At 54.6% G+C, this 26225-nt stretch overlaps 1 protein-coding gene across 4 annotated transcripts; it reads left to right on the top strand.

Annotated features, from left to right (window-relative positions):
- The first annotated feature begins 223 nt into the window (after positions 1–223).
- PDLIM7 (PDZ and LIM domain 7) lies at positions 224–20411 on the top strand. Of its 4 annotated transcripts, XM_068979280.1 has the most exons (13): positions 224–283; positions 1235–1340; positions 4903–5054; positions 5136–5166; positions 5651–5769; positions 6431–6567; positions 6721–6757; positions 7691–7761; positions 7909–8146; positions 9541–9721; positions 19607–19727; positions 19814–19929; positions 20093–20411. In XM_068979280.1, exons 2-13 carry the CDS (start codon positions 1245–1247, stop codon positions 20177–20179), a joined length of 1386 nt encoding a protein of 461 aa, XP_068835381.1. In that variant the 5' UTR covers positions 224–283; positions 1235–1244; the 3' UTR covers positions 20180–20411. The 4 variants fall into 4 exon arrangements, 3 of the variants coding, with proteins under 3 accessions (XP_068835381.1, XP_068835383.1, XP_068835382.1); XR_011145358.1 differs by lacking the exons at positions 19814–19929; positions 20093–20411 and adding an exon at positions 17630–17861; XM_068979281.1 differs by lacking the exons at positions 224–283; positions 1235–1340 and adding an exon at positions 1761–1860.
- Positions 20412–26225: the final 5814 nt, after the last annotated feature.

Here is a 26225-nt window from a genome sequence, read left to right as displayed (position 1 = left end):
ACTCCGTCCAGGCCCCGCCCCACCGACGGGACCAAGGAGGGCTGTGTCTTAGAGCCCAAAGCTAGATGGGACCTGATGATTGGGTGGGGCGGAAGGATTGGGTAGGGCTTCCCACTGCCCGGGCGACCGCGACTTTTGGAGGGGGCGGGGCATCTGGCTCCGCCCCCCTACGCGGGCTCAAAGCGGATGGCAGCCGCGGGGGCGGGGTCAGAACTCGGGCGGCGGATCCCAGTGCGGCTCTTTGGAGCCCGCCGCGGAGCAGCGCCCCGGTGGGGCCCAGGAGGTACTTGGGACAGCGCGGGGCATCTCGGGCCGGACCAGGCGGGGGTCAGAGGCCTAATGGGGACCACAGAGGGGGCTGGGGGTCGTAGCCAGCTCTGCAGTTCCTCCGATGGGCCGTCGCCCCTACCCCCGCCCCCGCCTTCCTGCGGCGAAGCCGGCTGCGGCGGGGCTGATTGGCGCCTGCGCCGCTTCCTGCGCCTGGGACTCGGCCAGTGCTTGGGGCCCAGGCGGAGGCCCAGGGGGAAACTGAGTCACGTTGGGATGGTAGCAGTCCTGTGTGGGAGGCACCACCCTCACTGGGCTGCAGGATAAATCTTTTTCCTGACCATGCTTTGGAGTCCCAGCCCCCACCATTCCCTCCAGGGGCCTCGCCCCCGCCCAGAACCCAGCGCTCCCAGGGGTCCTGCCCTGGCTTTCAGTAGCTTCGACTGGGCTTGGAATGGCTAGGATTCGCTCCAGCCGCCTCCCTCCGCACCCCTCCCCCTCGCGGCCCAAGCCCCCGTGTTCTCTCCGAACAGTGTCAGTTTACACGCCTTATATAGTCCGAGCAGGCTCCAGCCGAGGCCTGCCTGTGGGGACCTGGGGGCGGGGGAGAGGAGTGCCGGCCCTGGACTGGCATTGCTGTCCAGACCAAGGCTCAAGACTGGCTGGGAAGGAAGTCATGCCAAAGTAGTCCTGCTGTCCACTCCTGGGTGAGAGGAACCTTAAGAGTGGATGCGGGCTCCCTTCACCCCCAGCCCCAGTCCTTTGGGGAAGGGGGGTTGCCCCTGTCTTTCCAAAGTGAGTCTGCCAGCTAGCAGCCCAGCGCGACCTAACAGGGTGCCCGCCTACCCTCCCCTTGGGTGTGCTCAGCGTCTGCCAGTGCTTGCCTGGCGCTGGTCCAAGGCTGGTGTCCAGAGTAGGGCCTGCCTGTGCGCCCACTGTGCATCACTCACTTTTTCTCTCCTCTCAGGAGCAGCACTATGGATTCCTTCAAGGTGGTGCTGGAGGGGCCAGCACCTTGGGGCTTCCGGCTGCAGGGGGGCAAGGACTTCAATGTACCCCTCTCCATCTCCCGGGTGAGCCTAGGTTGAGGGAAGGGTTCCTCTGGGGGTCTCTGGGTGCTCAGATCTCCAGTGGGCGGCAGGAGGAGTCTGAGCAGGAATGAGCCAAGGTCACAGACCAGGAGGTGTCCAGGTCCAGAGCTGTGGGCATCTGCCACAAGGACTCCCACCTCGGTAGATACTGGGAAAGGAGCAGCCCTCAGACTTCCACAGCTCTACACTGCACCTTCTAGGCTCAGGAGTGTGCCCATTCTTCAGGAGGTGAACCTGCGGTCTCCAAGAAGTGTCTATAAACTGCTTGAGGAGCAATGTTTGGTGCTAGGCCCCTGGGAGGGCACTCTGACTGCAGGAGCTCACTTCATCCTCATTGCCACCTAAGGAATAGCAACTACCACCCTGTTTATTCAGATGAGATAACTCAAGACTCATTGAAGGAACTCTTTCATCAGTTCCACGGCAAAGCAGGCATGGGGCTCCAAACACAGGGATGGCCTGCAGTTTTTGTGGGTGGATAAGGTGCTTCTCCCCAGCCCAGGTGAGGACTTTTATCCCATTCACTGGTTCCATTCAGGATGCAGTGGTCTTTGGGTCTCTAGGGCTCTGACTTCAACTCCTGAGAGCCTGTCCTGGTGGGGGTGGAGCTGGAGGCTGGCTCCTCCCTGTGGCAGGGGGATTGCCTTATAAGCCCAAGAATGCAGCCCCATGCTGGGATAGTCAACTGGTGGCTGGAGTCTGCAGAACTAAAGAAGGCTGGCCTAGGCCTGGAACCCTGAACCCCATCAGTGGGCCCCTCAGCCGATCATCAGGCTGTGGCTCCAACTGTGGGATCAGTTGTGGGACTCGGAGAACAAAGTGCCTGCCCTGAGAGTGTGAGGCCAGCCCTTGGGTTGGTGTCTCTTGACTGTAGTCTGGGGGTCAGGAGTGGGCGGGGATTTCTGTCCCCATATCCACTTGACCAGAGAGGCACACCCACCTAGTGGGCAGCTGTTGGCATGAAGCCCAGGGCAGGCACAGCCTGGAGGGGTCTAGAGATCCCAGCTTGAGGGGGCCCCAAGGTAGAGTCTGTTGTAGTTGGGCTTGGTGGCCAGGACCTGCAAGCAGTCACTGTTCCGAGGGACCCTTCCGCGGGGTTTCCTGGAAGCTGCTCTGCCAGCAAGGTAGCTAAGGGCACTGGTCTCCTTACTACTTACACCCAGCCCATACATAATACTCAAGCCTTGCCATCCCTGGGAACTCATCCTATACTCCACTTCCTGAGAAAGTGCTGGTCAGTGTGGCTGGGAGCTTGGCTGACCTCTGAGCCTCAGTTTATTCATTGGTGGGGATGGGCAACAAAGCAGCCTAAGGGATGGACTTTCAGATGTGGCCTGTTGGGGGCACTCTGAGCTCGGGCTCTGTTGTCAGCAGCCCCAGCATGTGGGTGGGGCCACTGACTGAGCCCAGCCCTGGAGTTGGACCTAGGCCCTGGTGGGTGGGAGTGAGGGTGGTCTTTTTGGAGCTGGGCTGGGCCCCCTCCCTCTCTCCTGACCCTAGCATGGAGGAGGAGAGGGAGGGGCCAGGGCTGGCTGGAGGCCCAGGCCTGGGAGATGAGGTAACGTCTGGGACTTGGGGGTTGGGCTGCTCAGTGGAGCCCTCAGGCTGACTCACCCCCTACTCCGTGTGGTGTCCAGCCCCCTGGCTTTTCCTCTCCTTGGTCCCTTGGGCCTCCTTGCTTTCCTCTCCAGACACATGCTGCCCCCCATCCCCAGGTCTCTTCTGCTTCTGTCTCCACCTCTGACTCCTCTGTCCCTCCTGTGTCCTCCTCATCCCAGAGAAGGAAGTAGTTGCCAGTTCCCCATCCCCTCTCTGGGAGCCAACAGCTCCAGCTCAACCGGAGACTCCCACCTCCGTGGGCTAGCCCATACTTCCCCGGAGCCAGCCGTGTGGGTAGGGAGTGGCCAGACCAGGTTTCCCTTCTACTGACTCACTGTGACCTTGAATAAGTCACTTCCCCTCAAGGGCATCACTCCCCCATGCCTATTATAAGGGGTTGGATTGAACTAAAGGTAAGATAGGGGATCCAAGCCCCAAAGCCAGCTTGGGGGTCAGAGAATCTTTCCATTCAGAGGGCTGACCTCTGAGCCCCAGCTCTCAACAATTCCCTGGAGGCTCAGATGGTAAAGAATCCTCCTGCAATGCAGGATACCTGGGTTCGATCTCTGGGTTGGGAAGACCCCCTGGAGAAGGAAATGACAACCCACTCCAGTATTCTTGCCTGCAGAATTTCATGGACAGAGGAGCTACAGTCTATGGGTTAACAAGAGTCAGGCACAACTGAGGGACTAACACTTTCACTTTACTTTTCGCAACAGAGGTGGCCTAATAGGGTGGAGCCTGAGCCTGCCTCTTGAGCTGCTAGCTAGGCAACTAGAAGCAAGTTACTTAACCTCTCTGTTTTCCCATGTATAAAACAGGTATATTCCCAGACTCTCCTCCACAGGGTTTTTGGAGGATTCAGTATGTGGTAATACTAGGTACTCGATAAATGTAAACTGCTGTTAGTACTTAGCAAGTAAAGAAAGGGCCACCCAGCTATCTTGCCCTTCTAACTTCTGAAGCATGAGGTAGAGCCATCAAACCGAGCTTTCCCTTCTTGCCCTAGTGCCATCAGTCTCTGGGTCTGATCCCTTTGCCACCTCTCTGGAACCTCTTACCTCTTCCTGCCTGAATTCCTTCTGAGCATCAGCTCACCTGAGGAGCCTTATGGGGTCACAGGCAGCCTGTACTCCGCAAACCTCCCCAACTTGTGAAGTGTGATTCTACCTCCCAGTACTTCCCCACAAGCCGGCTCAAGGCCAAGCCCGTTGCCAGGTAGCCAGGCAGACCTGTGGGCTTAAACTTGCGAACAGCAGTGCTGCTTCTGCCTGTGTTGCTGCCGCTAGGCTAGAGGGCTGGGAGGGCCCAGTTGGGTTCTTCAGAGTCACCTGTATCAAGACCCTGAGAAATACCCGACCCTGGGCCGTAAAACTGGTGCTTCCTAACCTTGAGAACAGTTCTTTCAGCACTTGAGGTCTTCATAAGTAATTGGATCTTCTCACACCCTAGGCAGCCCATTCCACTCTGTTTTCTCCAAAGCCCACCACTTCGCAGAAGTCATCTTCATGGTTTCAGCTCACGCACATACCACAAGCACACATGCATGCTTCATGCCCACATGCACAGCCAGAGGGCAGGTCTGGTGGGTGGAATGGCCTGGGCAAGAGGCCAGCAGGGACCTCAAAAGCTTTGGTTGGAGCTGAGACACTTGTGTTTTAGCCGGAAGGTGGCTGCGTGTTGATGTCAGCAGCTTCTGAACCGTGAGGAGGGTCCCTGGAGGTGAATGAATGTGTAAGCGGCGTGTTTGAGGTGATGGTGAAGCTCAAGGGAGCCCCACCCCCTCCCAGATGGCTTCAGTATTCGACAGTAGTCCAGAAACACATTGAAGGAAGAGACCCCTGGGTTCTGTGAGTGGGGCAGCTGAGGAAGGGCAGGGTTGGCTGCTGTTTCCCTGAGTTTGGTCTGCAGTAGTGGCCCTCCATGACCCTCCATCTCTCCATAGCTCACCCCTGGAGGTAAAGCTGCACAGGCTGGCGTGGCCGTGGGTGACTGGGTGCTGAGTATTGATGGCGAGAACGCGGGGGGCCTCACACACATCGAAGCCCAGAACAAGATCCGTGCCTGCGGGGAGCGCCTTAGCCTCAGCCTCAGCAGGTAAGACTGAGCTGAGCCGCCCTGGCAGGTGGGCGTGCCCTTGGGCGTGGTCCATTATCACCGCTTCCTCTTCTCTTCTAGGGCTCAGCCTGCTCAGAGCAAACCGCAGAAGGTAGGGGATGGGCTTGGGATATGTGGGCAGCAGGCGGGGTGGGACTGGACATCGAGGCTCACCTGTCCTCCCTGGTGCAGCCTTGGTACTCTCCCATCCCTGGCCGGGAGTAGAGGGTGGACGCCAGAGCTGGGGAGTCTGGGAACTGGGAGTTGGGCCAGGGACTGCCGCACGGTCAGAGCACCATGCATGTCTGCCTGTCGGTCCGTCCGTCCGTCTGTCTGCCTGCCTCCTTCCCTCTCTCCCGCCGGCCTGTGCTGCAAGCTGCACTAGCCCACCCGCCCTCGGACTGCGTGGGCTGAGATCATTGCTCCCAAATGGGGCCCTTGAAACCTGAGTCGCCCCCTCCCCGGAGCCTCAGGCCAGATGTGTGGGGGTAGGGCTGGAGCACCGCTGGTCTCTTCGTGCCAGGGGACGCCCCACTGTGGCCAGATCCCCCGCCTCCTCCCGCCCTGCCCGCCCTCCCCGCTCTGTCTCTGCCCAGGCCCTGGCCCCCGCCGCGGACCCCCCGCGGTACACCTTTGCACCCAGCGCCTCCCTCAACAAGACGGCCCGACCCTTCGGGGCGAACCCACCCGCAGACAGCGCCCCGCAGCAGAATGGGTACGTCTGTCCTGCCCGTCCACGCCGTGTCTCCACCACCGCACGGCCGCCGGCTGCCCGCTGCTGCTCTGCCTGTGCTGCGCCCCAGCCTGGCCGGAACCGTGCGACAGCGACCCCTGGTGGCTGGGGCGGGTACTGCAGGCACAGGGCCCCACCGAGGGTGTGGCTCCTGCCTTGGGCCGGCCCTCCAGGGGGCTGTGAGCAAGGCAGCGCGCCGCCCCCTCCTCGGTGGTAGCCTGGGGTTGGGATTTGATGTTGGCCGACTGAGCCCAGACACTCAGTGCAGCCTTCCCCCTGGCTATTCTGACCCCTTGCCATCTTTCTTCCTCCCCTCGTCTATCTCTTTGTACCTTTATCTGTCCATCTGTCTTATTTCCTTCACAGGTGCAGACCCCTGACAAGTCAGTGAGCCCCCTCTGCCTGTCCCTCTCTTCCTTCCTTTTGGCACTCTGGGTGGTGGCCCCTCCCCACTCTGGCTGCCCTCCTTTCACCTTGGTTGCCCTCCTCCCCTCTCACTTCCCTACCCCACCCCTCACCCAGCAGGGCCCTGGCCTTGCCCTGCCCTCTTCCCCTCACTTTAGCCCACCTATATCAAGTCCGGGGAGGGGCCGCCCCTGCTGCCCACCCCAGCATGAGGTTCTGAGCCACACCCTCCCCACAGACAGCCGCTCCGACCGCTGGTGCCAGATGCCAGCAAGCAGCGGCTGATGGAGGACACGGAGGACTGGCGGCCGAGGCCTGGGACAGGCCAGTCCCGTTCCTTCCGCATCCTTGCCCACCTCACGGGCACCGAGTTCAGTAAGTGCCAGCCCAGGGAAGGGCGGACTCTGCTCCTGGTCCCCAGCCCGGACCCAGGCTTAGCTGGAGCCTGCTCCGGCACCCTCTACCAGGGCTCAGGGCTGGGGTGGCCTTCTGTCTGCTCTTGGTCAATGCCTGCCTCTGCCCTCTCAGTGCAAGACCCGGATGAGGAGCACCTGAAGAAATCAAGGTAACAGGACAAGCTGCAGCCCCTCCTTCTCATCTCCGGCCTCTCCCATTCCAGCCCTGTCTGCTCCTGGCCATCCCTAGCCAGGTTCATCCGTTCTCCTTCCTTCCTCTGGTCCTCCCTCCCTGCCTCCCTTCCGTCTCTCCTTCCTTCCACTTCCTTCTCCTTCTCTCTCTACCCCTCAGGGAAAAGTATGTCCTGGAGCTGCAGAGCCCACGCTACACCCGCCTCCGGGACTGGCACCATCAGCGCTCTGCCCATGTGCTCAACGTGCAGTCGTAGCCTGGTCCTCGCCGGCCGGCTGCCCTCTCTGCCTCTTTCTTGCTGTTCCTCCACCCCAGGGCACTTTCCCTTGGCGCCTCCAGCTTCTGCCTGCCTCACCCATCCTTTTTCTGCCCCTGGACTGAGCCTCCTGCTGTCCTGGCCCCAGCTGCCCTCCTGGCACAGGGCCCGGCTCCATCTGACACCGCTGCCTTCACTCTTTGCCCTGTGGTACTGCTGTCTGCCAGGTCTGTGCTGGCTTTTTGGGCATGAAAATAAACATTCTCAGCCCTGCTTTCTCTGCCTCTGTTCTCTATCTTTGTGGACTTGGTTTGCATTTGGGGTCAGGGGTGTTAGATGGTTTCAGATCCAGTGTGGGCCCTGCCAGTATGGGTCTCAGTGGGTGGGGGTGCTCAGCAAAAGGGCCCCCTGCCATCAGAAGGACCCTTGCGAGCGGACCCAGAAGTGAGAGCCCTGCTTCACCTCCCAGCCCTGTGCGACAGACCAGCCAGCTGGAACCTGGCCAGGGGAAATTGCCCTACCCATCCCTGCCCTGGGGGGACCTGGAGTCCTCTGCTGTCATGCACCCAGGCATCTCTCATGGGGCCAGCAGGACCAAGTTTGGGGGGTGGGGCCATGCCAGGAGCCTCGGCCATGCAGGGCCTTGAATGACAGATCTTACAGCCAGGTGCCCAGGACGGAAGCCCCAACCCCAGCCTCAGCTACACCCCAGGAACCCTGGCCTGGTGAGAGAGCATGGGCTTCACTTGGGGAAGGGCGGGTAACCTCCAGAGGCATGGGGGTCGGGCCCCTCCAAGCTGCCCCGGGCTCTCTCCACTGTCCTGTGGTGTCCCTGAGCACCCCCATGGAGCCACTTTTCCTGGCCTTGGCAGGCCCTACCACCCCCAGTCCCATGAGCCGCCCACCCTGGGCTGTGGACCCTGCATTTGCTGAGCGCTATGCCCCGGACAAGACCAGCACGGTGCTGACCCGGCACACCCAGCCAGCCACACCCACGCCTATGCAGAACCGCACCTCCATCGTGCAGGCCGCCGCTGGAGGGGGCCATGGCGGGGGCAGTGGCAGCAACGGCAAGACTCCCGTGTGCCACCAGTGCCACAAGGTCATCCGGTGGGTGGCCCCGTTCCTTCCTACCCTGGTCTTTTCCTGAACTGGAACTCCAGCCCTTTCTGACCGCTGCTCCTCCCATCTGTCTCCCTACTCATCTCAGCTGCCCCCTGCTCAGCCTCTCTTCAACATTTGGCCTGGCAAAACGGAGGGGGTGCCAACGACATAGCCAAGCTGCAGCCCTAGACTCGCTGCCCTCTGGGCCAGGAATGGCCTCCCTGCTCCCAGCCCCTCTGCCTTTCTCCTTCCTGCTCACTTGGTTTCTCTCTGCTAAGCCTCTTAAGTTCCTCCCTCTCTGCGCTGCTCCCCAGGGCCCAGCAGAGTCCCACAGCCCCCAGAATCGGATCTGTGTCAGGCCCCAGAACCTTCCTAGTTCTCAACCGAGGCACTGCCCTGCTGTCAACTCCTGTCAGCTCTTAAGCTCTGGAAAGCACCCCCTCGTTCAGACATTCCCATTTATCTGGGATGGCCGGGTCCCTCTCCAGCATAGATGGAACAGGCCAGCGGAACCGAGTGGGCACCAGGCTCAGCTCAAGTGCCCACTGGTCTTCAGGGCTCGCAGGTACTCCAGGCCCCCTGTCCCCCAGGACACCAACCCCTTGGGTTCAACTTATCAGGCTCAAGTCAGCGGTCTTCACCCTGTGTCGCCTTCCTCCCTCTTCTGACACTACCCTTCTCCCTCACCTCCTGTCATCAGAACAGTGCAGCTTTTCAAAATATTTATTTGGGTGCCTCTGATCTTAGTTGCAGCACATGGAATCTTAGTCGCAATGCACGTGCTCTCTAATTGTGGCACATGAGCTCAGTTGCCCAGAGGCATGTGGGATGTTAGTTCCTCAACTAGGGATTGAACCCGTGTCCCCTGTCTTGGGAGGCAAATTGTTAACCATTGCACCACCAGGGAAGTCCCACAATAGTCAGCTTTGTCTTGCTGTTTGATCTTAGGCAAGTCACCTTTCAAGCCTGTCTGTTCCCTCTTTGGAGAAGGCAGTGGCACTCCACTCCAGTACTCTTGCCTGAAAAATCCCATGGATGGAGGAGCCTGGTAGGCTGCAGTCCATGGGGTCACTACGAGTTGGACATAACAGCAACTTCACTTTCACTTTTCACTTTGATGCATTGGAGAAGAAAATGGCAACCCACTCCAGTGTTCTTGCCTGGAGAATCCCAGGGATGGGGGAGACTGGTGGGCTGCTGTCTATGGGGTCGCACAGAGTCGGACACGACTGAAGCGACTTAGCAGCAGCATCAGCAGCTTCCCTGTTTGGAGATGAAGAGAATGAATGTTCCCTTCAAGGTTTCATAATGGGTGTGGGGTAAACCCTGCGGGGTGCTGGCCAGGAACCCCGACTTCATTTGCACCCACTCCTGCTCATTGCCCTCTCTTTCTCCTGCAGGGGCCGCTACCTGGTGGCGCTGGGCCACGCGTACCACCCTGAGGAGTTTGTGTGCAGCCAGTGTGGGAAGGTTCTGGAAGAGGGTGGCTTCTTCGAGGAGAAGGGGGCCATCTTCTGCCCACCCTGCTACGATGTGCGCTATGCACCCAGTTGTGCCAAGTGCAAGAAGAAAATCACCGGCGTGAGTGGGGCTGGCAGCTGGCGGGGGTGCTGGGAAGGCAAGCCTGACTCTTCAGCGTTGAGGAGTGTTGAGCAGCTCCTGGGCTGGGGGGCTCTCCCTGCAGGACCCCGTTGGAACCTTACCAGCCTCATAATTGGGCTACTATATTGACCTTACTTTACATTAGCCAGGATTGTCTTAACAGGTGACCTAAATCCTAACTCTAAAGGGCTCAAGCAGGAGAGATTTGGTGCCAATAGTCAGAAAGGCTGAAGGCTGCTAACTTCTGGCCCAGCTGAATGCAGATCCAGGTCGTCAGGAGTCTCTTGCACTTGCCTCTGGTTTCATCTGTGTTGGCTTTGTTCCCAGCTTGCTTTTCCATAGAAAGCGGCAAGATGCTGCTACATCAGTGGCTCCAGGGTTGCATCTCCCCAGGTTAGCACCGCAGAGAGAAAGAGAGCACCCCTGTGCCAGCTGATGCATCGAGTCCCAGTGCTAATGCTCGTTGGCCTGGCTTGCTTCACATGCCCATCTCTGAATCAAGCCCTGTGACTCTAGTTGGCCAGGCCTGGGTGACACCCACCTCTGGAACGGGATCTGGTGGCCTTGCCTGAATCACAGGACTGGTTCCTTGAAAATAAAACCAGGGTGACATTACCCCAAGAGAGGAGGTAAGTGCTGGTCAGGCCAAAACAAGAGATGGCTACTGTGTTAGGATTGCATTCAGCTTCAGTAATAGAAAAAACTCCAGTATAGAGATTGAAACAGAAGGCGTAATGTTTACTTCAATTGCAAGAATGCCAGGGGTAGAAGAACAGCTCATGGATGGCTTTAGGCTTTTCCTGTGTTTTAGTTCTGAAATCCTTAGCCTGTAGGCCTTTGTCCTCGAGTTTATTGTATCATGGTTGCCAGATGACTGCTCAAGCCCCAGGCTCACATTCTTGTTGCAGGTGGGAAGAAGAGGGAAGGAGCAGGAAGCTTCTTTTAATGAGGTTTTGCCTTTTGACTCGGGAAGAAAAACCAGGAATTTGCATCTTTATCTCAGTTGTTGGAATTGTTATTGTATGAGCACCTAGGCCAGTGAGGGAAGCTGGCAAATCCAGTATTTTAGCTACTGATCTCTATGAGAGAGGAGGGCCTAAGGGGGTTGTGACTGGCTTTTGAGAGGCTAATGCAGTCTGCTGCCCTGAATGCGAATGCGTATGAAAAACAGCAGTCTCTAAAGATAGGCTTGAGGGACACAGAACTATTGATTTGCAAAGGCAGAAGTTTAGGTTCAAAAACTTGTGATTCAAACCCTATTCTTGGTAATTCCCTGGTGGTCCAGTGGCTAAGATTCTGCGCTCCCAATGCAGGGCAATTCCTGGGTCCAATTCCTGGTCAGGGAACTAGATCCCCTGTGCCACAACTAAGACCCCATCCAGCCAAAGAAATTTTATATATATATATATATATATATATATATATATATATATATATATATATATATATATATATATAAAACCATATTCTTAAAAAAAAATCCTGTTCTTCCTACTGAGTCTAAATATGCAGCAGAGCCTGGCCTGGTCTCCTGCAGGGCAGCCTAGCTGCCACCTGGAGCTGGGCTTGGGACTTGCATCAGCACATGCTATGGGCTGAGAGTGATGCCCTATCTACCATCTCCCATTCATTGTGGACAGTGTGCCCCACATTGGGAATACCCTGTGACGAGACAGGCATGGTCCTGCCCCCAGGAACTCACACAGAGGAAGGGGACTCCAAGAGTGTCAAGGGTGAGCAGCCTAAGGAAAGAGGAGCGTAACAGGCAGGGTAACAGTTGAGGGGAGTTCAGCTATGCATGTGTGAAAACAGGCAGAGAAGTGCAGAGAGAGGCAGAAAGTGCCCAAGGCTGCAGAGCATGAGGGCCAAACCGGAGCAGCACCAGGCGCTGCTGTCTTCCAGCACTCACGCGTCTCCCTATTTTTGGATCCATGGGCAGAGCGTCCACATGTGGCCAGAGAGCTCTGTGCGTGTGTGTGTGTGTGTGTGCTAAGTCGCTTCAGTCGTGTCTGACTCTGTGACCCTATGGGCTGTAGCCCACAAGGCTCCTCTGTCCATGGAGACTCTCCAGGCAAGAATACTGAAGTGGATGGCCATGCCCTCCTCCAGGGGATTTTCCCAACCCAGGGATCGAACCTGCGTCTCCTACATCTCCTGCATTGGCAGGAGGGTTCTTTACTACTAGCACCACCTGGGAAGCCCAGAGAGCTCCGTAGTAATGGTCATATTAGTGATAATTGCCTTGACCACAAGTGACAGAAAAAATAATGACAGCTGTTTCTCACGTAAGGAAGTCGAGAGGTGGGCAGTTTGGGACATGTAGGCAGATCCAGGCCTCCTGTATCTTGTTTCTCTGACATCTAAGCATTGACTTACTGACCACTCATAGTCCAAGATACCTCTTGAGCTTCAGGCAAAATTTCCATGCTCCAGTTGGCTTCCTGTTCAGTTGCTCAGTGGTGTCAAACTCTTTATGACCCCGTGGACTACAGCACACCAGGTTTTCCTATCCTTCACTATCTCCCAGAGTTTGCTCAAATTCATGTCCATTGAGTTGGTGATGCCATCCAACCATCTCATCCTCTGTTGTCTGCTTCTCCTCCTGCCTTCAACCTTTCTGAGCATTGAGGTCTTTTCCAGTGAGTCAGCTCTTCATATCGGGTGGTCAAAGTATTGGAGCTTCAGCCTTAGCATCAGTCCTTCCAATGAATATTCAAGGTTGATTTCCTCTAGGATTGACTGGTTTGATATCCTTGCTGTCCAAGGGACTCTCAAGAATCTTCTCTAGCACCACAGTTCAAAAGCATCTATTCTTTAGCGTTCAGCCTTCTTTATGGTCTAACTCTTACACCTGAACATGACTACTGGAAAACTATAGCTTTGATTATACAGACCTTTGTCGGGAAAGTGATGTCTCTGCTTTTTAATATGCTGTCTAGGTTCATCATAGCTTTTCTAAAAAGGAGCAAGCATCTGTCTTTTAATAAACACCTGGCTGCAGTCACTGTCCACAGTGATTCTGGAGCCAAGAAAATAAAGTCTGTCACTGTTTCCATTTTTTCCCAGTCTATTTGCCATGAAATGATGGGACTGCATGCCATGATCTTAGTTTTTTGAATGTTGAGTTTTAAGCCAGCTTTTTCACTTTCCTCTTTCTCCTTCATCAAGAGGCTCTTTAATTCCTCCTTGCTTTCTGCCATTAAGGTGGTATCATCTGTATATCTAAGGCTGTTGATATTTCTCCCAGCAAGCCTGATTTCAGCTTGTGATTTATCCAGTCCGGTATTTTGCATCATGTACTCTACATATAAGTTAAATAAGCAGGGTGACAATATACAACCTCATACTCCTTTCCCAATTTTGAGCCAGTCCATTGTTCCATGTATGGTTCTAATTGTTGCTTCTTGACCTGCATACAGATTTCTCAGCAGGCAGGTCAGGTGGTCTGGTATTCCCATCTCTTTAAGAATTTTCCACAGTTTGTTGTGATTCACACAGTCAAAGGCTTTAGTCAATGAAGCAGAAGTAGATGTTTTTCTGGAATTTTCTTGCTTTTTCTATGATCCAACGGATGTTGGCAATTTGGTCACTGGTTCCTCTACTTTTCTAAATCCACCTTGTACATCTGGAAGTTCTTGGTTCACATACTGTTGAAGCCCAGCTTGAAGGATTTTGAGCATTACCTTGCTAGCATGTGAAATGAGCACAATTATGTGGTAGTTTGAACATTCTTTGGCATTGCCCTTCTTTGAAATTGGAATGAAAACTGACATTTTCCAGTCCTCTAGTCACTGCTGCATTTCCCAAATTTGCTGACATATTGAGTGCAGCACTTTAGTAGCATCATCTTTTAGGATTTGAAATAGCTCAGCTGGAATTCCATTACCTCCATTAGCTTTGTTCATAGTAATGCTTCCTAAGGGCTACTTGACTATACTTCAGGATGCCTGCCTCTAGGTAAGTGACCACACCATCATGGTTATCCAAGTCATTAAAACCTTTTTTGTACAGTTTGTATATTCTTGCCATCTCTTAATCTCTTCTGCTTCTGTTAGGTCCTTGCCATTTCTGTCCTTAATTGAGTCCATTTTCACATGAAATATTCCCTTGGTATCTCTTAATTTTCTTGAAGAGATTTCTAGTCTTTCTCATTCTATTGTTTTCCTCTATTTCTTTGCATTATTCACTTAAGAAGGCATTCTTATTTCTTCCTGCTATTCTTTGGAACTCTACATTCAGTTGGGTATATTTTTCTCCTTTGCCTTTCGCTTCGCTTCTTTTCTTAGCAAGAAATTGGAAAAGGAAGAAGGAGTGGAAGTTTCTTGGGAGCCATCTTTAGAAGATAAGTTCAGTTCAGTCGTGTCCACCTCTTTGTGACCCCATAGACTACAGCATGCCAGGGAAGGACAGGGAACTGTCCTTCAATTCCCGGAGCTTGCTCAAACCCATGTCCATCGAGTCAGTGATGCCATCCAACCATCTCATTCTCTGTCATCCCCTTCTCCTCCTGCCTTCAGTCTTTCCCAGCATTAGGGTCTTTTCAGATGAGTCAGTTCTTCACATCAGGTGGCCAAAGTATTGGAGTTTCAGCTTCAGCATCAGTCCTTCCAATGAATATTCAGGACTGGTTTCCTTTTGGATTGGGCTATGGGTGCCATCCAGCCCTTCTGCTTCCATCCCATAGCCCAGAACTCAGTGGGCTATGACATTACTAAGCTGCAAGGGAGGCTGGGAAATGTCACTTTGTACAGCTATGTGCCCAGCGAAAAGTGAGGATTCCATCAGTAGACTAGAAGGGAAGAAAGGATATTATCACAGTTTTGTGTTGTGGGTCATTTTCTATGTGTGGGCACCCAGCTTCACAATTATACTATGAAGTCAGTTTGATTATTCTCATCTTACAGATGAGGAAATTTTGCCCAAGATTACAGTCACTTCCCCACTAACCTAATGGATACCGTGTTGGACTGTTCTATCAGAATGGGCTGCAACCCAGGACCTTTCTTTTTTTAATTTTATTGTTTTATTCATTTTTGGCTGTACCAGGTCTTCATTGCTATGCAGGCTTCTCTCTATTTGCAGCAAGCGAGGGCTACTCTCTAGTTGTGGTGTATGAGCTTCTCGTTAAGGTGGCTTCTCTTGTTGCGGAGCAAGGCTCACTAGTTATGGCACATGGGCTTCGTTGGCCCATGGCATGTGGGATCTTCCCTGACCAGGGATTGAACCAGTGTCCCCTGCATTGGCAGACAGACTCTTAACCACTGGACCACCAGGGAAGTCCCCCCAGGACCTTTTTTAAGCTGGCATCTGGATTTGCTTCCCACAGATCAAGGCCCTAACATTCTGTTCACTGACAGCCTCGCCTACATCACATCGCACTCTCATCCTGTCCTGCCCCAGTTCTAGGTGGACAAAGTTAATGCCCAGGCTGCAGATACCGAGGCAAGGCTCACAGAGCCTGACTAGCTCCTGGGTCCTAGAGTATGCTCAGAATAAGGTGGCAAGCCCTGCTCCTGCCCCAGCCCAGTGGTTCCACATGTGCCCCAGGGGTACTCAGCTTCCCCTCTTGCAGGGGCTGCAAGGGGGCTGACAGACCACACCCTCTAGCAGGGTTGGTGGAGGGGATGGGCAGGAACCTAACTATCCCACTTTACCATGGGCTTCAGGCTCTTAGAGCTCAGAGCATGGGGAAACAAGGACCGTCTGGTTGATTCAGCAGACTTGGAGGGGAACTCTGGGGGATGGGATGGACACATTAGAGGGGATGTGTCTTAGTCTGGGGACCCTCTGGAAGACTGTTGTCAAGCCTTAGCACTTACCACCAGCCCCCGTCACTCCAGTGCTGCAGTGACACAGGCAGCTGCATCTTGCCAGCGCAGTGCTTCCTCCCCCGCGGGCCTTTGCATGGGCTGTCCACTGCTAGAAATACCCTTTAGCACTCTCTTTACCGCATTCCTTCTCATCTGGGATTCAGATAACACTTCCTCAGGGGCACTTTCCCTGATACCCACCCTCCCACCTGGCCAGGCTCCCCAGTGTTTGCTTACTGCCCTCCAGCCCTTTTGTCCCATCTCTTCTCCAGTGTGAAATTCATGGGCTGGGACCAGGACTCTTTTGCTCATGTGTAATGCTGTACCTCATATATAGGAAGGGCTTCCCTGGTGGCTCAGTTGGTAAAGAGTCTACTTGCAATGCATGAGACCTGGTGGCTCAGTTGGTAAAGAGTCTACTTGCAATGCATGAGACCTGGGTTTGATCCCTGAGTCAGGAAGATCCCCTGGAGGAGGCCATGACAACTCACTCCAGTATTCCTGCCTGGAGAATTCTATGGACAGAGGAGCCTGGCAGGCTGCAGTCCACGGGGTCGCAAAGAGTCAGACATGACTGAGCGACTTACATCCTAACATGTGTATAGAAGGTGGTCACTTAACACTTGAAGGAGTGAATGGAAGTGACCTCTAAGCGGAACTTGATCATCAGTAGGAATTAGCTTGGACAAGGGTCAGGAGAGAATGCTCCAAGCAGAGGGGACAGCTCCCAGGGAGGGTGTGAGACAAGGTGGAATTGAGGGCAGGGTCCACGTTAGGGGTTCCGGAGCTGGGGACTGCTGAGGTCAGATGTGCCTCACTGCGCTTCCCCTGGGGGCAGGGGGAGACAACTCGAGGAGGGGAACGGAACCGCTCGCCCTGGGTTAGGGTCATGGGACGGCAAGGGCAGACAGATGTAGGAAGCTTTGGGCATAAGGTGAATATGGAGAACTGGCTCAGAGACCTGCCTCCCTGTCCACATGCCCACTGGGTCCAGCTCTGGGCTCCCCACGCTCCTGCCGAGACCCTGTCCTGTTGGCCCACAGCCAAGTTCCTTCCCCCAGCCCTGATCTGGGACAGATCACTTTCTCCAGACCTTGCTAAAACGGGAGTGGCAGTAACTTCCTGGCCAGGCTGGTTGTGAGGTATATGTGAGGAATGACAGATTTGGGGGGGGACTGTGCCACACGCCTTGTGGGATTTTAGTTCCCCAACCACGGATTGAACCTGCACCTTCAGCAGTGAGCAGTGAATCCTAACAACTGGGCCACCAGGGAATTCCCTTGACAGTTTCTACAGTGGGCACGGACAAGCCAGCTGAGAGCTAGGTGCTCCGCATACTTATGTCTTGCTTTGTCCACACTGTTTCTTTCCTTATTATTTTTTCATAGTTTCTATTTAAAATTTATGTATTTATTTTTGGCGCTGCTGGGTCTTCACTGCTGCACAAGAGCCTTCTCCTGTTGCTATAAGCAGGGGCTCCTCTTCGTTGAGGTGCATGGGCCTCCCACTGTGTTGGCTTCTCTTGCTGCAGAGCATGGGCCCTGGGGCACAGTCTCAGTAGGTGGCGGCATATGGGTCTGGCTACCTCTGCAGCGTGTTGAATTTTCCCTGACCAGGGATTGAACCTGTGGCTCCTGCATTGGCAGGTGGATTCTTAACCACTGGACCACCAGGGAAGTCTTTTTTTCAAGACTTGTTTAGTTATCGATTTTTGGCCGCTCTGGGTCTTTGTTGCTGTGCGCGGGCTTTCTCTAGTTGCAGGGAGTGGGAGCTGCTCGCTAGCTGTGGTACGCAGGCTTCTGGCTGCGCTGCTTCTCCTGCGGTGGCCCACGGGCTCTAGGGCACGCAGGCTCCAGTGGCTGCAGCTTGAGGGCTCCGTAGTTGTGGCGCACAGCCTTGGTTGTCCCTCGGCCTATGGGATCTTCCTGGACCAGGGCTCGAATTCGTGTCCTCTGCATTGGCAGGCAGGCTCCTAACCAGACCACGAGAGAAGCCTCTGTTTCATTTTTAAAGTAATAGCCAATATTGAAAAATTGGATTTGACTTTAACACCTGGATTTCAACCTGACCCTTGTAGGCATTCCTGAATGAAGCGGTCAGCACCCCCCCTGCACATGGAACACGGGCTCTCCCATGACACAGTCCCCACCTTGCCCCACTGTGTATGCCACCTGGCCTTGGCAGGCACCGGGTCTGGTACCCCTGGCCTCAGATGTGGGACCATTCTTATGGCAACCGGGCAAAGCTGGGATCAGGTTCCCAGTTCAACAGTGAAGGAACCAAGTGTCATGAGGAGATAAAGCTGTTGGGTAAGCCACCCAGCTAAGATCTGGCTGAACCCACAATCTGACATCCCTTGGGGCTCCACACTGCCTTCTGCCTGCTCCAGGAGTGAGTGCTACTCACCTGGTTGGCCCCAGGGAGAGCTCAGCCCACCTGTGGCCTCTGCTCTGTCAGGCCTCCAGTAGAGCAGGTTAACTTAGCTCACAAGCACTCATGATGCCTACCCATGGGCCAGGCACTGTTGAGATATACCAGCTAACAGAAATGTTAATAGTTCATGCCCTCCGAGACCTCATACTAGATCGGGAAGAAGGCGGTGGAGAGCAGACAATAAGCAAGAGACACAAGAGGTAAATTACCTGGTAGTATGCTAGTATGGGGGGCTTCCCTAATGGTTCAGATGGTAAAGAATCCTCCTGCAATGCAGAGACCCAGGTTCTCATGGGTCAGGGAGATCCCCTGGAGAAGGGAATGTCAACCCACTCCAGTATCCTTGCCTGGAGAATTCCATGGACAGAGGAGCCGGGCGGGCTACAGTCCATGGGGTTGCAAAGAGTCAGACACAACTGAGTCGCTAACACACACACACGTTAGTACGGGAAGAAAGTGCAGGGTTCAAGCTATTGGAAGCATGGCTTTGGGAAGAGGGGTTGGCATATGAGCTGATCGTGTCAGCGTGGGCCTTAAGGAAAAGGTGACCTTTGGGCAAAATCCTGAAGAGGGTGAGGGCTGAGCCTAGCAGATATCTGGGCCAAGCAGTCCAGGTAGAGGGGGCAGCTGGTGGAAAGCCCTAAGATGGTGTGCCCGGTGCATCAACCATGGACAAGAGGCCACGTTGGGGGAGCAGAGGGACGGAAGCCAGTTTTGCTGGCCTCTGGGCCTTTCCCTGGGCTTTGGCCTTTGCTCAGAGCAATGTGGACTAGGCAGGGATTCAAGCAGAGGAGAAGCTGGCCAAGCACAGGTTGATATCAGGCTGTCAGGGGCAGAGAAAGGAGCACAGAAGCCAGTTTTATGCACTCATCCAGGTCAGAGGTGCCCAAGGCTCACATTCCACATCAGGGAGGCTGTGAGAAGTGGCCAGTATCTGGATGTATCTTGAAGGAGAGTCCGGCCAGATTTCGGAGTGGACCCGAAATAAGGGACAAAGCAAGGAATTTGGCCCATGCAGATGGAGTCACCATCCACTGAGACAGATGCTGTGGGAATATGCAAGGCGGAGTGTGTGGAGATTGGGAACAGAACTTCAGAAATAGCATAGTGAACAGCCACCAGTCTTCCCTGGTAGCTCAGCTGGCAAAGACTCCTCCTGCAGTGCAGGAGATCCCAGTTCGATTCCTGGGTTGGGAAGATCACCTGGAAAAGAGATAGTCTGCTCACTCCAGTACTCATGGGCTTCCCTGGTGGCTCAGATGGTAAAGAATCTGCCTGCAATGAGGGAGACCTAGGTTCGATCCCTGGGTCTGGAAGATACCCTGGAGGAGGGCATGGCAACCCACTCCAGTGTTCTTGCCTGGAGAATCCCATGGACAGAGGAGCCTGGCGGGCTACAGTCCATGGGGTTGCAAAGAGTCAGACACGACTGAGTGACTAAGCACGGCACAGCACAGTGGACGTCCCCAGGGATGCCTTGGGGTTGGAGAGAGAAAGTGGGAGCAGTGGGTGTGCAGATCAAACATTTATCTGGAAAGGAAGGGGGCCCCAGCCAGTCTGCCTCTGTCCCGGGCTCTGAAGAGGAGGGTGCCAAGCTGCCAAGCGGCTGTTGTCCCCTCAGGAGGTCATGCACGCCCTGAAGACGACCTGGCACGTGCATTGCTTCACCTGCGCGGCCTGCAAGGCGCCCATTCGGAACAGGGCCTTCTACATGGAGGAGGGGGCCCCCTACTGCGAGCCAGGTATGGCTGGGCCGGTGGAGAGGGCGGGCTGCAGGCAGGGGGGAACCCAAGTCCCCCCGCCACTTGGCTTCTCTCTGCGTCTCCAGACTATGAGAAGATGTTTGGCACAAAATGCCGAGGCTGTGACTTCAAGATCGATGCCGGGGACCGCTTCCTGGAGGCACTGGGCTTCAGCTGGCATGATACGTGCTTCGTGTGCGCAGTGAGTACCCCTCTTTGGACCCAGGCCCTGTCCCCAGAGCCCTGTGCTCTTCACCCGCCTCCCTTCCACTCCTGCCTCTGGGATTCCTGAGAGGTTGGGAATGGCCCTCTGCTGCTACCCCCTCTGCTGCTACCCCTCGTAACTGCGCCTTGGCTGTTCCCAGATATGTCAGATCAACCTGGAAGGAAAGACTTTCTACTCCAAGAAGGACAAGCCCCTTTGCAAGAGCCACGCCTTCTCCCACGTGTGAGCCCCTCCCACCCACTGCTGCCCACCCCAGCCTACCCAGCTCAAGGGGTTTGCTGATTCTGGAACCATCGCTCCAGATTTCTGGGTAGGGCTAGCAAAAGTTGCCCTGACCCTGACTCCTTGCCCGAGCCTGGGGTCCCCCAGGCCCCACCCCCTTCACCTCCCCTACTCCCTCCACCACCTTCACACACTGGTGCTGGCCACACCGGCCCCTGCTCACGTCCAGTGCTACAATAAATCTGTCTCCAGCTGTGTGTGTGCCTCCCCCGTGCATCAAGAAAGGTGGGATCTGAGGCCTGTAGCAGGGTGGAGATGAAATTCTCCATGGCTGACCATCCTGGTAGACCTGTGATGGGGACAGGGAGGACTCACGGTCAGCAGGAGGAGGCAAAGGGGAATCTCGCATGCTGGGCCCAGGACCCACAGAAGTTGGAGGTGCCTGGTCTGGCTTGGCTTGGCAGTCAGAGAAGAGGAGTTGGAGGGGCATCCTCAGGGGTGTAACGTGGAAAATGGTACACCCAAGTGGGGGTCCAGAGGGGCTGCTGCCATTGTATGCTGCAGGCAAAGAAAGGGGGCTGGAGAAGGCAGCCCCCTAGTCCTGGAAATGCCAGGATGAGGAGCTGGGACTGCTGAGGGCACAGTGGGGAGAGCCAGGCACAGAATGTTCAGATTTGTGTTGTAGAAAGAGCCTCTGGGAGCCATGAGCAGGATAAGTGGAAGGAGGGAGACTGGGAGGAGGGGCAGTGAGGAGGCTGGGAAGGAAGGAGCATCAAACCACATGGCGGCGACTGGTCCCAGGCCTGGAGTAGAGATGTGGGGGATGAGAAGTGAGAAGAGGAAGGAGGGCACCCGGAGTATACCAGCCATTCCTCCCATTATCTCACGCAGCAACCCTGTGGGGTGTCTGCACCTAGTCTCATAAACGAAAGCTTAGGAGACCTGACCAGAGCTGCACTGCTCTGATCCACGAGCCAGGCCAGCAGCCAGGCCTGAATCTGGGCACACCATCCTGAGACTGGCTGGCGCTAAGCGCCACGCTCCAGGGATGCCCCTGCAGAGCTCGCCTCTGCCTGCTGCCTCCAAACCTGGAGGCTCTGGTGGTGGCCCCATCTTTCCCCAGGGCCTCTTGCATCCCATTGGTGCCCTCCACTACCCCAAGGGGACTGTCATTCCTTCCATTCCAGGCTTGAACTGGAGAGGGACTGAGGAGAAGCCCCAAGCTAGACCAGGAGAGCATGGTGCCCCCATAGCCACCTGTCCTTCAGGGCTTGCTGGCATGAGGAACTTTATAGCACATCTGAAGTTGGCGTTCTCAACAGGTACTCGGGCCTGTTCCCTTTAAGAGAAGAGGAGGGCCTCTGTGTTGTGTCTTCTCAAGGACCCCTGGAGCAGGAGTGCAGGACTTTGCATGTCACTTTCATGATATCTTACCAGACTCTAAAACACTGCCTAGAACACAGTGGGTACCCAGTGAATGTTGAATGACTGAACGAGGTCAAGACATTTAGGAGACAAATCCAGGAAGCAGCTGAAGATTCAAGTCTAGATACACCTTGGATTAAATTTGGGAGTGAGTTCAGGGCAGTTATCGCAGATATTCAACCATTATCACAGATGCTCAGAGAGGGGCCCCGGCAGGTCACATGAGTAAAGCGGGTAGGATGTGGTTTTCTTTCAACATAGACATTCCTGGCATATTCAGTGAAGAGTATCTCTCACTTCCCTCTTCTCTTGAACCATGAAGACCTCCCAGTCCATCCTTGGTTTCCATGGATACAAGCCAGCAAGAGCACAGGGGCGGATGGTTAAGTGCTGGTCTGTGGGGAGCCTTCTGGGGGCAGCCGTGTGGGAATGCTGAACTGTGGCCAGACCTGCCAGTTTACCAACAACATCCAGAGATTGACACTTTTATGTGAAATTTGGTTTTTCAGTGTTGGCAACTAACATTTTTAAAAATCTTATTAAAAAAAATATATATATACCGTGGACCAAATCTAGCGTGACGATGGCCAGGGCCCCAGCCTAGAGAAGACATGAGAGATGGGCAGCAACATCACAGGGCAGGGCAGAGAAGGCAGAAGGAGCCACCAGAAGTGGAGGACCACAGCCTCTGGAGGGAGGGAGCGTGGGCAGGGAAGCCCGGGGTGGGGGCAGGGGTGTTTCCAGCAGTGTCAGCCAGGCAGATAAGGCTGAGGAGTCCCCATGGCATTTTGCAACAAGGTGACGTTTGCCGGATCAGTTTTGCTGAGAGCTGGGGCCAGTGCCAGGTTTGGAGGAAGAAGGGGAGGGTGTAGAGAGTGAGTCGATAAGAGTGTGTGGACAGCTGTCTTAAAAGGTTTGACTGTGGTGGGCCCTGAGAACCTCTAGCAGCTGTGGTCAGCTGAGCTGCTAGGAGGGGTGGAGGAGGCAGCTTGAAGGCTCCTGCCAAGGGGAGGTGGTTGAAGAATCTGGAGGGCAGATGTAAGGGGAGAGTAAAGGGAAGAGGAGAGAGCTGGGCACTGAATCTCAGGAAAGCGGAGCTTTTTAGATAGAAGTCAAAACAAGCATGGGGCACTTGCTCTGAACAGCTACCTCTCTGCTGGAACCAGAGAGAAATCGCTTAGATGTCATTTAATCATTAAAACATGCTTAAAAGAGATGTCATTCAAGGCATGTTTCAGAGGAGGGACCTGAGGCTCAGAAAGGGAAAGTGACCTCTCCAGAGCTACCCAGAAGCCCAGGTCTAGTCCGTGCTTCCCAGATTAAAGATGGAGTTGCTCCCCACTGCACCTCCCAGCTCCCCACCCCTCTCCAGCACAGAGCTGCAGGGATCACTGTGTTCTCAAGTTTCGGGTGCAAGGCTATACAGGTGGAGGCCAAGGGTACTGGGAAATGTCTTTGTACCCGGCATGGGGGGTCATTAGTGCCCTGGGAGTGTGCAGTCCCCCCATCTGAGGGGGCAGAGCCCTTGGCAGGGGACTGAGTGGGCAACTGGAGAGACAGCAGGCCAGGGAGGGGCTTTTTCCAGTTCTGAGCGGCTTGCACGCATTTGAAATCAGCAGGGAAACAGGCGGTGGAGAATAGGGTACACAGGGAAGGACTGACGATTCTCCATTCTGATGCTGCTTCTCTGTGCTGGGCCCCACGTGGGCCTTGGAACACTCACAAGGCACACAAGGTCCTGCTACAGGAAGGGAGCTGAGGCTAGGGACTGGGGGCCTAGCCCCACGGCACACACATGGAGCAGCCACGGAGGCTGGGATTTGAACCTGAGTTGGCCTGCATCCAAAGCCAAACCTGAGATTGGAGGAGAAGTTCCTCCCCAGCTGGGACCTAAAGTGGGGCAAGGTGGGGGTTCTGGGGGGCAAGAGGCAGCTTTCTGGGAACGTGCAGAGAACTCAAGAGGCTGGGACCAGCCCTGAATAGCCAAGGAAGTTCCCAGGACCAGCCTAAGTTCTCCCACTCAGGACCTGGGGGCGCTAGAAGGTCAACTTTGTTTTCACCCTTGTCGCTTGCCACTGACAAAAATGACTATTATTTGGAGACTGGGTCAACTAGGAAGGACTCTCAGCTGCAATTCAAACTAGTTTAAGCAAAAAACAGGGGTAATTTGTCTCATTTAACTGAAAAGGTCAATGGCTTCAGACACAGCAGGATCCAGTACCCATGGATGTCAGGATGTTTTCAGGATTCTGAGTCCCTGCCCTCCTTTTCTCAGTTCTGGCTTTAGTCTCAGGCAACTCATCCCATTATCAGCAAAAATGCCCCTCAGCCAGCTCTAGTCCCACATCCTGCCAGCTCAGCAGCCCACCAGAGATTCTCGATGGTTCCAGCAAAAAGCCCCAGGGCTGATACCCATTGGACTTAATGGGATCATGTGTCCACTTCTGAAGCAGCCACTGGTTCTGACCCACTGGCCTGAATCACATGCTGTTCTCTGGAGCCTGCACTGGAAAATCAACTGGAAGACAGGCAGGGATGGCTGATCATGGATGTCCACTGCGCTGGGCAGACATCTTACTCTCCACATTCAGGACCCCTGCCCCCAGACTCCTTCCCTTGGCCCGACAGCTATAGCCTCAGGAGCTACTTCTGACCAATTTCCAGGCCAGGCTAGCCCCTGGATGTAGAAATACAGGTGCTAGAAGGACAAGCAGGGAGAGTGTGTGCTATGCTGAAGGGATGCAGGGTAGACAGGTTTCTATACGGACTTTGCCACTCTGCCTTACAGGGCGAGTCACTGCCCCTCTTTGAGCCTCGGTTCTCCCATTTGTGAAATAGTAATAGCCAACATGTCAATAGCATCTACTATGTGCAGCTGCCATTTTAAATGCTTTCTAGATACTTTTTTCTTAAATCCTCAACAAACCCTATGATGTGGATACCATCATTATCATTCCCATTTTACAGCGAGACAAGAAAGGTCAAGTAGAAGAGTCTAAAGTCACACTGTAGCAAGGTCTGTGCAACTCAGGAGCAGAGCTAAATGGTTAAAGTGGCTGGGCCCATGCCAGAGGCAAGATCTGAAAAGTGATGGGAGCATTGTAATGATTAGGGCGAAACTTCTGCAGGTATGCTCGGTAGGAACCTGCAGAGGCAGGGTGAGGGCAGAGAAGGCTCCAGGTGCTGAAAAAGTCCTGAAACCTACATGTCAGCCTTGAAGCCTTATCTGAGAGGTGTGGGGGAGCACAGAGCAGGAAGATGGGCGTGGGAGGGTGGGGCTGCACAAAGGTGGGTGTGGGAGGGTGGGGCTGCAAGGAGGAAGGGGAAGGGGTTTTTGTTTTCTAAGCCTTCATTCTGTCACATTTTATCCACATAACACATTATCAAAGAGGAAACTTAGGGAAAGCATTTTACTCAAGGTCACACAGCAAATGACCAGCTTTGGGATGTGAATCCTCCTTTCTTAGCTTTTCCACTCTGGGGACTGAGAAGCCATTGGACAAGCCTCCCAGCTGGGAGAGGGGACAAGGTCAGGATCTTGGGGAGGGAGAGACTTGAAGGGTGATCAGTGCTGGGAGTGGTAGACATAAAACTCTGGTGGGAGAGCCTCCAAGGAGGCACCCAGCACCCACCCACCATGGCTGAGCATGTGGGTTTCAGGGCTTTGCAGAGGAGGGAGTGATCATTAGTCACCCTGTTCCCACTGGTTGAGGAAACTGAGGACTACAACGGGGCCACTGAATTTGGCAATTTAGGGGTTCCTGGTGACCTCAGCCAGAGCAGTGCCAGAGACCATGTGGGAAGGAGGCAGAGTACAGATAAATTATAGGATGGTGATGATGTGAAGGGGTGAAGGGTGGGCTCCAGGGAATATGAGCAGGGAACCTCCTTGCTCCTCTGAAAACAGAGAAAACTGGGCATGGGGCATATGGGGACTCTCTGTACTATCTTTGTAATTTTTCTGTGAATTTCAAGCTGTTCTAAAATTAAAAGTTTATTTAAAAATATAGATGGCAAAGAGGTAAGAGTGGGTGTGGCTAGAATTTGTAGGTGGCTGGGGGAGGCAGGAATTTGAGAAAGACAGCCCACAGGTGCAGGTAGGGCTTCTGTGTTTTGGATGTGAAACTGAGCAGGAGGCTGGGGAGGGGGCTTTGGGATGGGGAAATGAAAGCTGGAAAAAGTCAAAGGAAGCAGGAAGGGACTGAGGCCTGAGATCCCTCGACCTATCCTTCCCAGGCACCCCTCAGCCCCGCTGTGGAGTCTTCCTCTCTCCCTAGAATCTCACGGATTCTGCTTGGGACTTGCTCCAAGTAGGGGCCCTGGAGAAACTGACAGGACCAGGGGTCCAGGGGCATAGTGCTGAGAATTCCCCAGGCAGGGGCCTGTGGAATCTTGTGAGTTTTAAGGGGTTCTTTGTACTCCAAAGTGCTGGGGTCCACTACTGGAGATCAATGTACATACTTCTTTCCTCTTCTTGGTCCAGCTGCTCGGTTACACAGCTCAGAATTCGGAGGCCCAGCCCCACCCCCCAGATTGGACCAGAAAAACTTTGCTCAGGTTCTGCCAACTCCTCTGGGAAGACAGGGGTGGGAGGCTTTGCAGGTGGTGATCAAGGCTTCTGAGAG

Source organism: Capricornis sumatraensis, chromosome 9 (assembly GCF_032405125.1).
Source record: "Capricornis sumatraensis isolate serow.1 chromosome 9, serow.2, whole genome shotgun sequence".
Lineage (NCBI taxonomy): Eukaryota > Metazoa > Chordata > Mammalia > Artiodactyla > Bovidae > Capricornis > Capricornis sumatraensis.
This window is presented reverse-complemented; position numbering and strand designations above follow the sequence as displayed.